We start from the raw sequence: 14930 nt of genomic DNA, 5'->3' as shown, positions 1-14930 counted from the left end.
AGAGCGAGATCAGTGTGTGGTTACGCCATGCGGACTTCATGGGCTGATTTCCATTTTTAGGTGAACTATCCCATGATTCACTCACCCTGAAGCCACCCTAGGTGTGTATGACGTTCTTCTTTCAGACGAATACAATCAGAGTTATATTAAAAACTGTCCTGGCTCTTCCAAGCTTTATAATGGCAGTGAATGGCTGTATTTTTTTGAAGTCCATCAAAGTTAATAAAGGCCTTAAATTATCCATATTTAAAACTTTATGGACTAAAATAACTATCTTCCGGCAGACGGCCTACGCAAGTCGACTTACGCCAGAAGAGCAACACTTGACGATGTGTGACGTAGATGTAGGAGTGTGATGTAGATGTAGGAGTGTGACGTAGATGTAGGAGTGTGACGTAGATGTAGGAGTGTGACGTAGATGTAGGAGTGTGACGTAGATGTAGATGTAGGAGTGTGACGTAGATGTAGGAGTGTGATGTAGATGTAGGAGTGTGATGTAGATGTAGGAGTGTGACGTAGATGTAGGAGTGTGACGTAGATGTAGGAGTGTGACGTAGATGTAGGAGTGTGACGTAGATGTAGGAGTGTGACGTAGATGTAGATGTAGGAGTGTGACGTAGATGTAGGAGTGTGACGTAGATGTAGGAGTGTGATGTAGATGTAGGAGTGTGATGTAGATGTAGGAGTGTGATGTAGATGTAGGAGTGTGTCGTAGATGTAGGAGTGTGACGTAGATGTAGGAGTGTGACGTAGATGTAGGAGTGTGACGTAGATGTAGATGTAGGAGTGTGACGTAGATGTAGGAGTGTGATGTAGATGTAGGAGTGTGATGTAGATGTAGGAGTGTGACGTAGATGTAGGAGTGTGATGTAGATGTAGGAGTGTGATGTAGATGTAGGAGTGTGATGTAGATGTAGGAGTGTGATGTAGATGTAGGAGTGTGTCGTAGATGTAGGAGTGTGATGTAGATGTAGGAGTGTGACGTAGATGTAGGAGTGTGATGTAGATGTAGGAGTGTGATGTAGATGTAGGAGTGTGTCGTAGATGTAGGAGTGTGACGTAGATGTAGGAGTGTGACGTAGATGTAGGAGTGTGACGTAGATGTAGGAGTGTGACGTAGATGTAGGAGTGTGACGTAGATGTAGGAGTGTGACGTAGATGTAGGAGTGTGACGTAGATGTAGGAGTGTGACGTAGTGTGACGTAGATGTAGGAGTGTGATGTAGATGTAGGAGTGTGACGTAGTGTGACGTAGATGTAGGAGTGTGACGTAGATGTAGGAGTGTGACGTAGATGTAGGAGTGTGATGTAGATGTAGGAGTGTGATGTAGATGTAGGAGTGTGACGTAGTGTGACGTAGATGTAGGAGTGTGATGTAGATGTAGGAGTGTGACGTAGTGTGACGTAGATGTAGGAGTGTGACGTAGATGTAGGAGTGTGATGTAGATGTAGGAGTGTGACGTAGATGTAGGAGTGTGACGTAGATGTAGGAGTGTGACGTAGATGTAGGAGTGTGATGTAGATGTAGGAGTGGCGTGAGCTCTCGCGGTTCAAACACACAGCTCTGGGTAACAAACTCAAGCTCCGCCCACATTTCTCTGTAAGAAAAAGGTTTTGTTTTGCTCTTTCCTCTGCGCTTCCGCGTTCGTCATTACGTTGTGCGTGAGTTCAAGTTTTAGTGATGAACTTTTATGATGGACAGATGCACTTTTATGATGGATAGAAGCACTTTTATGATGGACAGATGCACTTTTATGATGGATAGAAGCACTTTTATGATGGACAGATGCACTTTTATGATGGACAGAAGCACTTTTATGATGGACAGATGCACTTTTATGATGGACAGATGCACTTTTATGATGGATAGAAGCACTTTTATGATGGATAGAAGCACTTTTATGATGGACAGATGCACTTTTATGATGGATAGATGCACTTTTATGATGGATAGATGCACTTTTATGATGGACAGATGCACTTTTATGATGGACAGATGCACTTTTATGATGGACAGAAGCACTTTTATGATGGACAGATGCACTTTTATGATGGATAGAAGCACTTTTATGATGGACAGATGCACTTTTATGATGGACAGATGCACTTTTATGATGGATAGATGCACTTTTATGATGGATAGATGCACTTTTATGATGGACAGATGCACTTTTATGATGGACAGAAGCACTTTTATGATGGACAGATGCACTTTTATGATGGACAGATGCACTTTTATGATGGACAGATGCACTTTTATGATGGACAGATGCACTTTTATGATGGACAGATGCACTTTTATGATGGATAGAAGCACTTTTATGATGGACAGATGCACTTTTATGATGGACAGATGCACTTTTATGATGGACAGATGCACTTTTATGATGGATAGAAGCACTTTTATGATGGACAGATGCACTTTTATGATGGACAGATGCACTTTTATGATGGATAGATGCACTTTTATGATGGATAGATGCACTTTTATGATGGATAGATGCGCTTTGATGGATAGATGCATTTTGATGGACTTCCAAAAAATACACCCAATGACTGCCATTATAAAGCTTGGAAGAGCCAGGACAGTTTTTAATATAACTCTGATTGTATTTGTCTGACAGAAGAAAGTCATACACACCTAGGGTGGCTTCAGGGTGAGTGAATCATGGGCTAATTTTAATGTTTGGGTGAACGATCCCTTTCATCAGGACTAACCTCTCTCTCCTTCTCCTTCAGCTCGCCCTCCGTCTCCTTCACTTTATTAACGAACATCTGCCTCATCTCCTCTTCCTTCCTCTGCAGATCTCCCAGAAACTCCTTCCTTTTGGCTTCATACGTCTCCTGTAGACTGTAGAAAAGATTTTGCTTTGAACTGGGTGATCTTATATGGTGACGTATATAACCTGATTTTCCTTTTCATAAAGATTTACATGCACATTTTAACTTAAAATCCACATGAAACTGCATTCACAAGCAATGTGATGCATTTCCAAACTGCAAAATTGTTTTAATCATTCACACGTAAAGCCTTTTCTGAAAAACAACAGCGAACATCAGGATGAAAACACAGAATACTGCAGTGCGCTCATAATAAACAGACCGTCATCATCCGTTAGTGTGGATGCTAATATAGTTATCGTTATATTTATCTTTTACTGGCATTATGTTTCGTCAACTGCGCTACATTTTAAAAAGGGAACAGTAACCCAAAACAACCCTAAGTGTCCACAATATTCTGACACCAAATTGCAAAATCAGTGCATGTTGAGAGCAAGCGGTAACCTCCCGGTCTCTCTTGAATCCAACACTGAAGTGACTTAACCTGCAGTTCATCGACTGGCCACTAGAGACCGGCTCCAGAAGAGAGTCAATCCCATAAACCCCCATGTTAAAATGCCCAACTTTACAGCTGAAAGAAACATGTTTACAGCCTGGTACAAAAAGTGGTGTTGGTCTATATAGCTAATGTTGCTCTTCATGACGACTGTGAGGGGGTGAATATTTTTATAACTCATCCGTTTAAATTATATTAAGCCTTGAAGTTCTGCATAATTAGGGCGTGGCCATTTGAGTAACAGGTGGATTGCCGCTGATGTCACTACTAGCCGTTTGTCTGCTGTCTGTTAGCATCACGTCACCTCAGCTAATCCGCCTCGCTGCACATTTTCAGTTATCTGGGAGTGACGCGCGGCCAAGATGGCGACGGCCGGCTCCGCCCACTTTGGGCTTCAAAAACGCTCTTCAGAAACACGTCACACACACTACGCCCATATTTCTTTACAGTCTACGGTTGAGAGCTTGCAGGGAGTGTGTGTGTGTGTCTCACCTGAAGGGCTGGCTGTCAGGGTCGGTGTCTTTGAAGCCCATCTCCTCTAGTTTACAGCGCCTGTAGAGCTCGTAGTGTCTGGCGTGAGTCTGTTCTCGCAGATCCTCCATGTTCACTCTGATCAACATCTCCCGTAGCTTCACGAAATCACAGTGACTCTCGTTCTCCACTGCAACACACACACACATACACACACGCGGTCAGTACAGTTACCACTGAAGGGACGAGCGCTTGAAAACCAAAGTCCACTCGATCTTCTCTCCAGGCTCGCGGCCAGGGAATATACTTTGAAAGGCGGAGCGAAACATGGAAAACTAAGTATATTTTGAACCCTGTACTTTAAAGAACAGTTGAATAAATGTTAGAGAATTAGTTTCATTGGTTCAGTATTCTGTACAATTACTGTAGACATGAAGTTGTTCAATCCAGTACAAGATGATGTGAGCTGATAGAAACTAGTGAACTGTGTGTCCGTGCTCTAAACAACTACATCTGCAGTGTGTGTGTGTGTGTGTGTGTGTGTGTGTGTGTGTGTGTGTGTGTGTGTGTGTGTGTGAGTTTGTGTGAGTAAGTGAGTGAGTGTGTGTGGGAGAGCGAGAGAGAGTGTGTGTGTACATGTTTTTCTATCCCGGTGGGGACTTAAACCTGAATGCACACACACTCATGGGGACTCGTGTCACTGTGGACCTAAATTGAGGAAATAAGCTTATACCATACACACGCGTGTGTGTGTGTGTGTGTGTGTGTGTGTGTGTGTGTGTGTGTGTGTGACCCAATGAACTCATTCATCCAACAGAACAAATAATATAACATTTTTTTTTTATTATTAATTACTCTCCATCATTGTTTTATTAAGCATTTTGCTGTTAGTTAAAATGACGGATTAAGGCATATGCATATTCACATATTTGAGATAAAAAAAAGATGCTATTCACTGCCATTATATGGACAAGCACAAACAGGACATTTACTTTTAATTTTTTTAATCATGGTCAGAAAAAGAAAGAAAGGGCACACTGGATTAGAACAACACCAGGGTGAGTAAATGAACTCCTACTACCTTTAATAATTGAGCACCAATAATAATAGATCATATTCAGATAGACACCATATTGAATTTGACGCAGATGAAAATGAGGCTTTGAGGGATTGACTCACAGTCTTTACAATAATGGCACACACTGTATAAAGCTTCTAGACCACAACCTTTTCACAAAACAGATTTATTGAGTTTTTTGTCAGCTGAAAGTTGTTGTTTCATCAGCTGAACATCGTAAACAACAGTACAATCCACTGAACCTTTCTATTCAATCCCCTCACAGCCTCGTATTCATCCCAGTCAAAAATTAAATATGGCTCTACCCATAGACTTAGGTTTATTTATAATAACAGAGAAGCAAATATATATATATAGTTTCTGAAGGATCATGTGACACTGAAGACTGCAGTAATGATGCTGAAAATACAGCTTTGATCACAGGAATAAATTACACTTTAAAACTAAATTAGATAACAGTTCTTTTAAATTGTAATAATATATTTTACAATATTTACTGTATTTTTTAATCAAATAAATGCCGCTTTGGTGAACATCAGATACTTTCAAAAAATCTTGCCAACCCCAAACTTTGCAACAGCAGTGTATGATTATATAGATTTTAATATAAAAACACTGTTTTATTCCATTAGCTGTGCTATCGGCCTGAACTAGGGAAGCACTGATATGAACAATTTGGCCAATACCGATAACTCTTTATATTTGAAAGCAGATGACCGATATATTGGCTGATAAATCTAAATCCAAAGTTTTACATAATTTTTGAGAGGCTGATTACAAAAACAAAAGTGTCACCATTAAAAGCCATGTCCCAAACACACAATTATAATGTTCTCAATCTCATTATAACTTTATGTAGCCGTTTTATGTATGACGTTGCACTTTACTGTATATTTTGCTTTTTTGAAGTGATTCCAATCATATTTTAAGCAATTCAATAACATCATCATGTTGAACGGTGCGCATCTGAAGTGTCTCAGCTGAAGGAAATAATACATTATTTATCGGCAACATTTTTCTTATCCGGCCGATAACATTAAAAAAGGAACATATATCGGCCAATCCCGATATATCGTGCATCTCTAGTCTGAACTAGTTGAGCAAGTAGTCACATGGCTGAGAACTGATTTTTCTTTTTAAATGATTTGTATTTGTCTGTATTTGAATGCATGCTGAAAAGCCCTACGAGACTCCACAAAGCCAAGAGCTCTACGCCGAGCGCCTCTTTCATGGAGCACGAGTCTCTCCTTGAGCTGGACGAGCAATTAAACTGAAACACGGCTACGGCTAATGACGTGACCTTATCAGTGGCAGAGCTCTCTCGCTCACATCTGAGAAAACAGCGTAATTAGCTTCCGTCGAGAGTGCCATTTATCGCCGCTTTGATTGATGGGATTGTTTTCACATGAAAGGCATTGTAAAAATCCCCCCCCCCAAACCAGTATCCACAGAGAGAAGCTGGAGGAAAATGAACAGCAGGGTTCAAATAAAAGAGTCCGACATACTCCAGCCCCTCGAGCGTGATATTCTCCAGAGACGGAGTAACGTCAACTACAACAGCCAAACTGCAGAGTGTTATTTCTTACCAGGGCTTTCAAAATGGCTGAAAAGCTAAAGTTGAATTTCTTTCTCGAATTATAATTCTAAAGGCAGTCCCTAATGTTAAAAGGAAAAAAAGTGTTGTATTGTCTCCTAAGCGAGTGCAATAAGCTAAACCAAATCAAGCATCGCATCTTTTATTGAAATGACATTCACTATTCTCTTTTTAAAGTGCATTAACTTTTGAAACAATTGTTCTTAAATAAAATATAACTTCCTTAATGTGCTTTAGTGTAAATTAGGCTACAATAGTGCATAAAGCTGTGTTTGTGCATCAGTGACCTGAGAAAACACACTTCGAAATTTCGATTCACGGTTGCTAAGGGGCACCAAATTGTTTGAAGTGGGTGGAGCCAATTTGACTAAAATGGCTATAGAGCTGGTAAGTCCCGCCCCTTCCGCTAATCCCCCTGGACCTCAAAGTTGAAAAACCATCAATGCAAGTGAATGGGAGAAAATAATTATTTTCTGGTCCCGTTTGAATTTTGCCATGAATGTGAACATATGTTGTCTTTGAATTTTTTATAGAACTTTTCGTGTAAAGAATGCTACAATTTAGCGGGTAGAAGTTTGATACGGTTAGACTTTGTGTGAAAGCACTTTGTGGACTACAACTCTTCGCTGCTTTCGACGCGTTTGAAACGTCACCACCACTAGCACACGGCTCTAGCTCACGGATCCCGCTAAACATGACTGTGTCTTTGGTGTACTTCACCGCCTTCTTTCAGGGAGAGGACAAAATCGTTGAGGTTGGCGAAAACCACGGGTAAGTCAACTTTATGGGGTGACGTCACATAGGCGACATGTAGTCTTTCTCATTATGTCTTTTCCACAACTGCTAGCCGAAGAATCATACCATATACTGTCAAACTCGTAACATGAAAGATTATATAAAAAATTCACAGACAACATATGTTCACATTCATGGCACAATTCAAACGGGACCAGAAAATAATTATTTTCTCCCATTCACTTGCATTGACGGTTTTTCAACTTTGAGGTCCAGCGGGGTTTTACGGAAGGGGCGGGACTTACCAGCTCTATAACTTGTCAATGGAATGAAATATCTTTACCAAATTTGGAACTCCTGTGTTTGAGCTTAAAGTCCCTGTAAAGTCAAAATTAAGTATGTGTTCTGAGTTTGTCATACCACCGAAAAATGTGTTATTAGACACCCAGCCCAATTTCAATGATTAAAAAAGCCGCCAAGTAAATAAAATAAGCTATCAAAATCTCGAAAAAATGAGCAGTAGTCTCAGCTCTCAAACGCTGGGGGCGTGTCCGCTGGCTGCGCTGAAACCACGCCCACTCGCGGGAAATATGACTCGCGCACAGCTCGTGCATGTCGGCGCGACGGGAGGATGAAGGCCGAAGCGGACAGCGGGAGATAGTCGGTTCGGCCCCATTCACCAGTAACAGCGGATTATCAGTGAATTCCAGTTGTCTCCAATGAAAGTAAACTATCCTGATCTCTACAGAGGCGGGTGTGGTGGTGATCATCAGCTCTCCATCAAGGTAACGCGTTAGCTCTTCACAAGATAAATCCACCTCTTCTTGATATGATCATTTTTCGGAAATTTAAATAAGGACACCGATCTGTTTTCTAAGTGATTGCATCCAGGGAATACGCATTTACATGACGAAGGCATAGCCAGAGCCGTGGGCATAGTAGCTAGCAAACTGTAGGCTGTCTGATAGTAACTCGCGATTGAGCGATAGGCTTAGTGACTCCGTGCGTCATCAAGTAGGGGCCCAATCAAGCTCAGGGGGTCGCAATGCGTCATCGAGCCCCCGTTTTAGCCCCGCCCAAAAAATCCGGCTCACAGCAAGGGTGAAAAACTGTTAAACGGTCTAACTCCACAATTTAGTACTTCACAGTTCTCAGTCTTTGTAACATGTTTTAGCAATACATTTCTAGCACTTATAATGTGTTTAGAATTTTTTTGTAGAATTGCCTTTACAGGGACTTTAATGTTTGGTCACGTGCAAAAAAATCACGATGATTGGCCACTAGGTGGTGCTATAACAGGAAAAAAATGCCTATAACCACCGGATCATTAGTCCGATTTACTGGACAACTGGTATGCAGTGTCTTGGTCCAAGGTGCCATGACTGTCTAGGAGCTAATTGGCGTATCTCAAAAAACATGGCCACCATCGGCCAATGAATTTTGAGCACCTATTAGACAAGGTTAACGGAGGCCGATCGGAACGAAACTCAGTGGGCATGTTCGACTCATGGCCCTAGAGGTCTGTGAAAATTTTTAAAGAAATCGGCCACTAGTTGGCGCTAACGAGTTTTACGGCTGAGTAAACACAATATGCATATCATTTGATAGATCTCCTCATACTGAACAACTTTGCCTCAAGAACCACTGCTGTCAACTGCTTGCCAAATAAAACTTAATGTCTTTTGATGCTTTTGTGCTTAAAGGCCTTAAATGCTTGAACCCCGATAAATGCTGCTTGCAGCTTTAATTTATATTTGAAATTAAAAATTTTATTTGACAGCCCTATTTCTTCTTACCTTGAACGACTCCCCACGGGTATTGCCTGGCCCTCACGGTCTTATTGCCCACCTTCACCTCCTCGACACTGCCCACCACAGCAAAGGGGAGATGGGCCTAGGATAAACACAGTTAAAGGTTACATGGTAATGTTACAAGTCCTACTAGTACTCAATCTGATTTCCTTCGCATCTGTGCAATAATATGCACTTTCCCACTGAAATATACATTCACATCTGTATTTAAATTCAAATTGCACACAAGCCTTTATGTGGTTTACGTCTATGGTAAGCAAAGACTCACGTTCATAGAGGAATTGATTTCTGTGACGGCTTCATCATCTGTGGGAAACTGGTAGATCTGAACCCCGTTGCTGACCAGCTCGCTCATGATTTTTATCTTGAACTTGTGTAGCTCGCTCTTGGAAATCGTGTCAGCTTTAGCGATAATAGGGATGATGTTCACCTAAAAAATAAAAATGAATAAAAAACATTTCTCAACATGTCTATGTTCTAGTTCCACATCTGGAGAGGTTGTAGTTAGATATAGATCTTGGGTTAAATAAGATACCAGTAATAAATCAGGCTACATGTATTTAACGGAGTCATAAAATAAGCTAACAAGCCTCAATCGTGACTTTCTATGTGACAAACTGAGAAATTTAGCAGAATGCTGAAAGTGCAAAAAATTCTCCCTATAAAACAGAAGTAGATATTAACTGGGGCTGTCAGTCTCCAAATGGTACAACTTTAAGCCATCTCATGAATCTCATGAATAGATCTGTCTCAGAGTGGTAACATTAAAGTGCCCCAATAATGTAGTGTAGTAATAAAGCTGTTTGTGAATGGAAAAGGTCTGCAAGGCTTCAGAGATCAGAGTGCAGATAAATGGAGCTTTTGTCTTCCAAAAGAAAGAAGTGATTCCTAATCCGAACTGCCTGAAGTGAGTCGTCAGGAATTCCCGTCTCACTTCTGGTTTGAATCTACATGTTTGTAATACATTTGCAATAATGCCAGCCTGTGGTCTTCATTGGCCGCCCTAAAACACTGTAGTTGTGTCTGAGACTGGAAGAGTTTGGTTCTGGGTCATCTGACCAATCAGAGCAGAGTAGACCAATCACAACAGACTGGGTCATCTGACCAATCAGAGCAGAGTAGGCTCTCGGAAAGGCGGGGTTTAGAGAGACTGAATCCTTTATTGAACCGTGTCCGACACTGTGAGAAAAGAGCTGATGCTGTAATGTATATTATGAGAAAATCAAAGTGTTTGGATGCCTGTAAATCTGTTGTGGGAGACTCTTTGAAATATCATAATATCATAACAGAGACACCTAAACTCTAGTACGAGTACAGAGGCATTTTTATCGCTCATAACATCTAAAAAAAAAAAGATTAGCACAAAAACTGGACAAGCAGGACATTTTTGCATGTGATGAGAGTAGACGTGCTGAGATACGGTAATACAAAATCTTGCTATGGTGGACACTTCAAAACACAGCGAATAATTCTTTACAGTTTTTATAATTCTTTATATCATTTATAGTTCTAGAATGCATTTTTAAAACACAGTTTTTCCACTGTGCCCAACATGTTACTGGAAGCTTGGAGAACTTTGCATGAGTCTCTTCTACGAGCCGAGATCAAAGTCTCAGAGTTCTGTTATTTTTTGTGACTAACATCACAAATACCCTACAATCCACGAATCAAAATGCTTGCGATGTAATGTGAGGCATAAAAACAAGCACTCCCCAGGTTTAGCATGTATTTGTTGTCACGGGGCCCTGGGGCCACATCATCATGAACCATCTGTGCGTCTCCTAAAAACACAAACCCCCAGAGTCTCGTCTCGTTCACGCCATTATTCTCTGATGAAGCGACCAATCGATCGGCTCTTTTTCCACTGGCAGAGAGAGAACCCCTGCCCGCTGTCCTACATTCACACTATCAATTATCAATACACTCTTCACAGGGCTCGAAATTAACTTTTTTACTTGGTAGCACTGGTGCTCCCAACTTCAAAAAGTTAGGAGCACCAGCAAAAATGTAGGAGCACCCACCAAAAATTAAGGAGCACCACAACTACAAATTATATATTAACAGATTTTATTTCATCCTGTGGCCAAGATTTGAAATTTGGTCTTCTGGCTCTATATCATCTCACCCCGATGATATTGGCACATGATTTGTCATTTGACATAAATTAAGTGAAGGCAAGCTCTTCTTTGGCGATGGTGTATGCGGTGTTATATTCATAGACAGTATGGTTATATTTGACGTATCCTGCTGATTAAAAGCCTTAATAATCGAACCTGATGAACCTGATTTGTTTGCCACACACCTGTCCCTGCATTTTTTGCTTGGCACTTGGCACTCTATTGCTATTAATATGCTGTATTAATCTTTGTTAATCTTAGTTAAAAAAAATACAGCTGTTCATTGTTCATTAATGTTACTTCACAGTGCATTAACTATGTTAACAAAAAATAAATAAAAAATAATTCAATAATGTAGGCTATTAGTAGCCCAAATGTTGAAATTAACATTAACAATGGTTAACAAATTAACAAAGTGCAGTTTATTAATAGTACATGTTAACTGTGTTAACTAGAATTGAATAAGTGGAACATTATTGTAAAGTGGTACCGATTTGTTATACACCGATTCAAACGTCTCGTGAGTGTTTTGGACAGATCAGTTGTTTTAACCATTCATTAAAGTGAATCGGTTCAAATGAGTCATTAGTTCGCGAATCGGACGTGTCATTAGTGGACGTGTAGCATACGGCAAGCGTTGTGTGATTATCCCGGTAGTTTATTTTTTAGCACAATTCACACTCCACGGTAATTTAGGAGAAAAAAAATCTCCGAATGCTCCACGTGAAACTTCGGTCTTCCACCCTTTTTCTATCGTGTCAAATGATTTTGATTAATATGCGCGAGGGAGAGAGAGCAAGACAGCGCGCGCGCGGCGGGGCTTTCTCTCGTCAAGCGCAGCAGTCACTCACGCACCGATCAAAAGGCTTTGGCGGCCGCCAAAAAAAAAATCAATGCAGGAAAAACCCCGGGATTGGTTATATATATAGCGTTGGATAGAATGACGGTCCGGCCATCGCGTATCAGCGCACATAAGGTACACACTGTGAAGTAATTTACAAACGTTTTTTAGAGAAATGAAAACAGGTCGCACCACAACCATTATTTGCACTCGCACAAATGCTCCCAAATATATTTTTAGGTCGCACAGATTAAATTTCAGGAGCATATGCGACCAAAATGGTCGCAATTTCGAGCCTTGACAGTCTCTTCACTAATGACATTCCCTACACACCCACAAAACCAGCGCTAACCAGATGCTCATTCATGCTTCTGGCAGCAAAAGAAATGTGAATGTAATGTCATGTCCAGGGTTTGAAGTGTAGTGCAGTATCTACTGTCATGTGACATCAACAGGGTTTGAAATGGACACCCGCCAAATGCGTGTAATGACCAACTGTGGCGGGTAACGCTGTCTGATCACGAGCCAATTTGCACAGACAAATCTGCACATATTTAGCGCATACACTCGTGAGTCATGATATATTAAATACAGCGTATTGCAGAATCTGCTCATATCTGGCGTGCTTGAACACACACGTCACTACACAACAAATAACAGCACACTTGTTCATTTGCATTGAAGCAATAGCGAAGATTAAAAAGCATTTGGTGAACAGAAAATACTGTTATTTTCCAACATCCTACATGTTCTTTGTGCTGTATTGATCTGTCCACCTAAAACACATGTTTGATGAACAGGATGAGGATGAAAGAGGAGATGCTGGATGACAGGATTTTGTCTGATTAAGCAATTAATGTATGAAATCCAAATTTTATAATATCCTAATTTTATAACAAAGCTGTGACGTAGTTAATCTGGTGCATTTCTTTTCTTTTTTTCTTGGCTAGCAGGAGTTCTGAATGGCTGGTAACTTCAACATAGTGCTGCACGATTAATCATATCGCAATCGCGATGTCAAGCCTACGCGATTATATGACGCAAAATGCTGCGATTTTATATTAAATAAACAAATTAGCGCTGTTAACGCAATTAACGCAGCATCTGTTAATTTTTGGCATCCTTTGGCTAGTGTTACATGATCCCGCTCTTATTCATGCAAATGCTTTTAAACCATTCATGCACGATAAGACAAAAAAGAACGCGCTGCCTGTGAATGTCCTGACTGTGACACACAGAAAGACTCGCGCTAATATCGTGCGTGCGCACAAAACAGCCCAGTATCAAGTTCTCTTTCGAGCTTGAACGAACAACACACAATTATGCCAAAATGTCTTTTTGTCGAGTATCTTCATAACATAAGAGCAGTCTTATGATGAACGTGAAGAGCTGTGACTCGTGAGAGAATGAGGCGCGTGTGAGATCCGCGTCTCTGACAGCAGCGGCTGCTCTTAAAGGGACAGTACACAGTAGCCACTAATTATATCTGTCGCTAAAGTTAATCAAAGAACAAAGGGAACAGAGAAAAACACTCACTGCTCTCGACTAAAGAACTTTTTTCTTTAGGCAGATTATCACTAATCTGTGTGTGCATTTATTTTCCTTGAGAACCAAGCAAGTCGACTCATGAAACCATTTGTTTATTTTATCGCAATCGCAATATTGACCTCTATTATCGCAATATGACATTTTCCCCAAATCGTGCAGCCCTACACATTTTGTAGCCAAATTGTCTGGTGAGTGAAAAAGTGAATTTCAAACCCTGTCCATGTCATACACAACTTCTAAATTTTAAAACATAAGTAATAACAACATTTAGTAGTAATAATGAAATGTTTTCCACTCACACTTGTTTTGTAACCTAGTCCACTTGAATGGTATATTAATATTGATGAGGATGATGATGATGATGATGATTGTAACTTTGGCTTTTGCAATATTCAGCTTTTGAAACAGTCTTACAACTTTACACATTTTGATATTGTAAGCACTGGCTGAAAACCATACACACTTTGGAGTGAATATTGTGTAAAAAATGTTCATTTAATTTCAGAAACTTCACATACCTATAATTTGCTATTATAATAATATCCTTATTTTATAAGGAGTCATCAGGATGCAGCCTAGCGGTACTTAGCGCACATGCATTTGCAATGAAATGAAATCTTCATAACACAAGGAGGAGATTGATGCAGAACGTTCCCCAGTGAACCCCAGAGACAGACACCTACCTTGCTGTCCAGCTTCTTCATCGTGACTAAATCCAAGGACTTGAGCGAGTGTCCCGTGGGGGAGATGAAGTAGAGGCAGATGTGGATCCTGGTGTCGTGGTAGTTGAAGAGAGAGCGCTTTATTTTCAGCTCTTCCTGCAGGTAGTTTTCAAACTGTGTGTCGATATAATCCACAATAGGTTTATAGCTGAGAGAAACAGACACACGGTGCAAGAAATCAGCATTATTACAATATGCACACATTTAACATCAATATCTGAAAGAATTTGATATATTTGTTATCTTTTCTCGAAAATGTGAGAAGAAGAGAGACGCAGCTGTGTGCAGAGACTGGCCTGGATCATGTTTACGTTCTCTGACCTCGTCTCTTGACTTCTTAGGCATTTTTCCCAGCATGCACCGCTTGTAAGCTTTCAGAGCCTACGCTGTCTTGTTCTGGATGCATTTTTCCCAAAAGATGCAATGTCTGGCACCCGTAAGTCTCTCTGTCTATCTCTACACGCTTAGAAGGCATATTCTCAGAGTCCAAGTGCTTCTTTTCTCTCTCTCAACTAACGGTCAGTGAAAGGAGACGCTTTATAAGCGGTTTTGTTTATCATTTATTTTAACATTTGGGACATGCTTAATATTTGATTTTGTTATTTAAAGAGGACCTATTATGGTTTTTCCAAATGTTCATCGTTCTTTAGCGTGTAATGTTGCTGTTTGAGCATGAA

The 14930-nt window shown here is 40.5% G+C and overlaps 1 protein-coding gene across 2 annotated transcripts in view; it reads right to left on the bottom strand.

Annotated features, from left to right (window-relative positions):
- Positions 1-14930, bottom strand: part of septin8a (septin 8a) — a 43793-nt gene that overhangs the window by 20653 nt on the left and 8210 nt on the right. For both annotated transcript variants that reach the window (XM_084386872.1, XM_084386871.1), the window contains exons 4-8: positions 14215-14401; positions 9294-9455; positions 9011-9107; positions 3829-3997; positions 2718-2850 (exon numbers count right to left, since the gene is read on the bottom strand). In XM_084386872.1, coding sequence (XP_084242998.1) covers positions 2718-2850; positions 3829-3997; positions 9011-9107; positions 9294-9455; positions 14215-14401 — 748 coding nt within the window. The remainder of the gene's footprint in view (positions 1-2717; positions 2851-3828; positions 3998-9010; positions 9108-9293; positions 9456-14214; positions 14402-14930) is intronic.

The sequence above is a fragment of the Rutilus rutilus genome (assembly GCF_951802725.1).
Source record: "Rutilus rutilus genome assembly, chromosome: 18".
Lineage (NCBI taxonomy): Eukaryota > Metazoa > Chordata > Actinopteri > Cypriniformes > Leuciscidae > Rutilus > Rutilus rutilus.
This window is presented reverse-complemented; position numbering and strand designations above follow the sequence as displayed.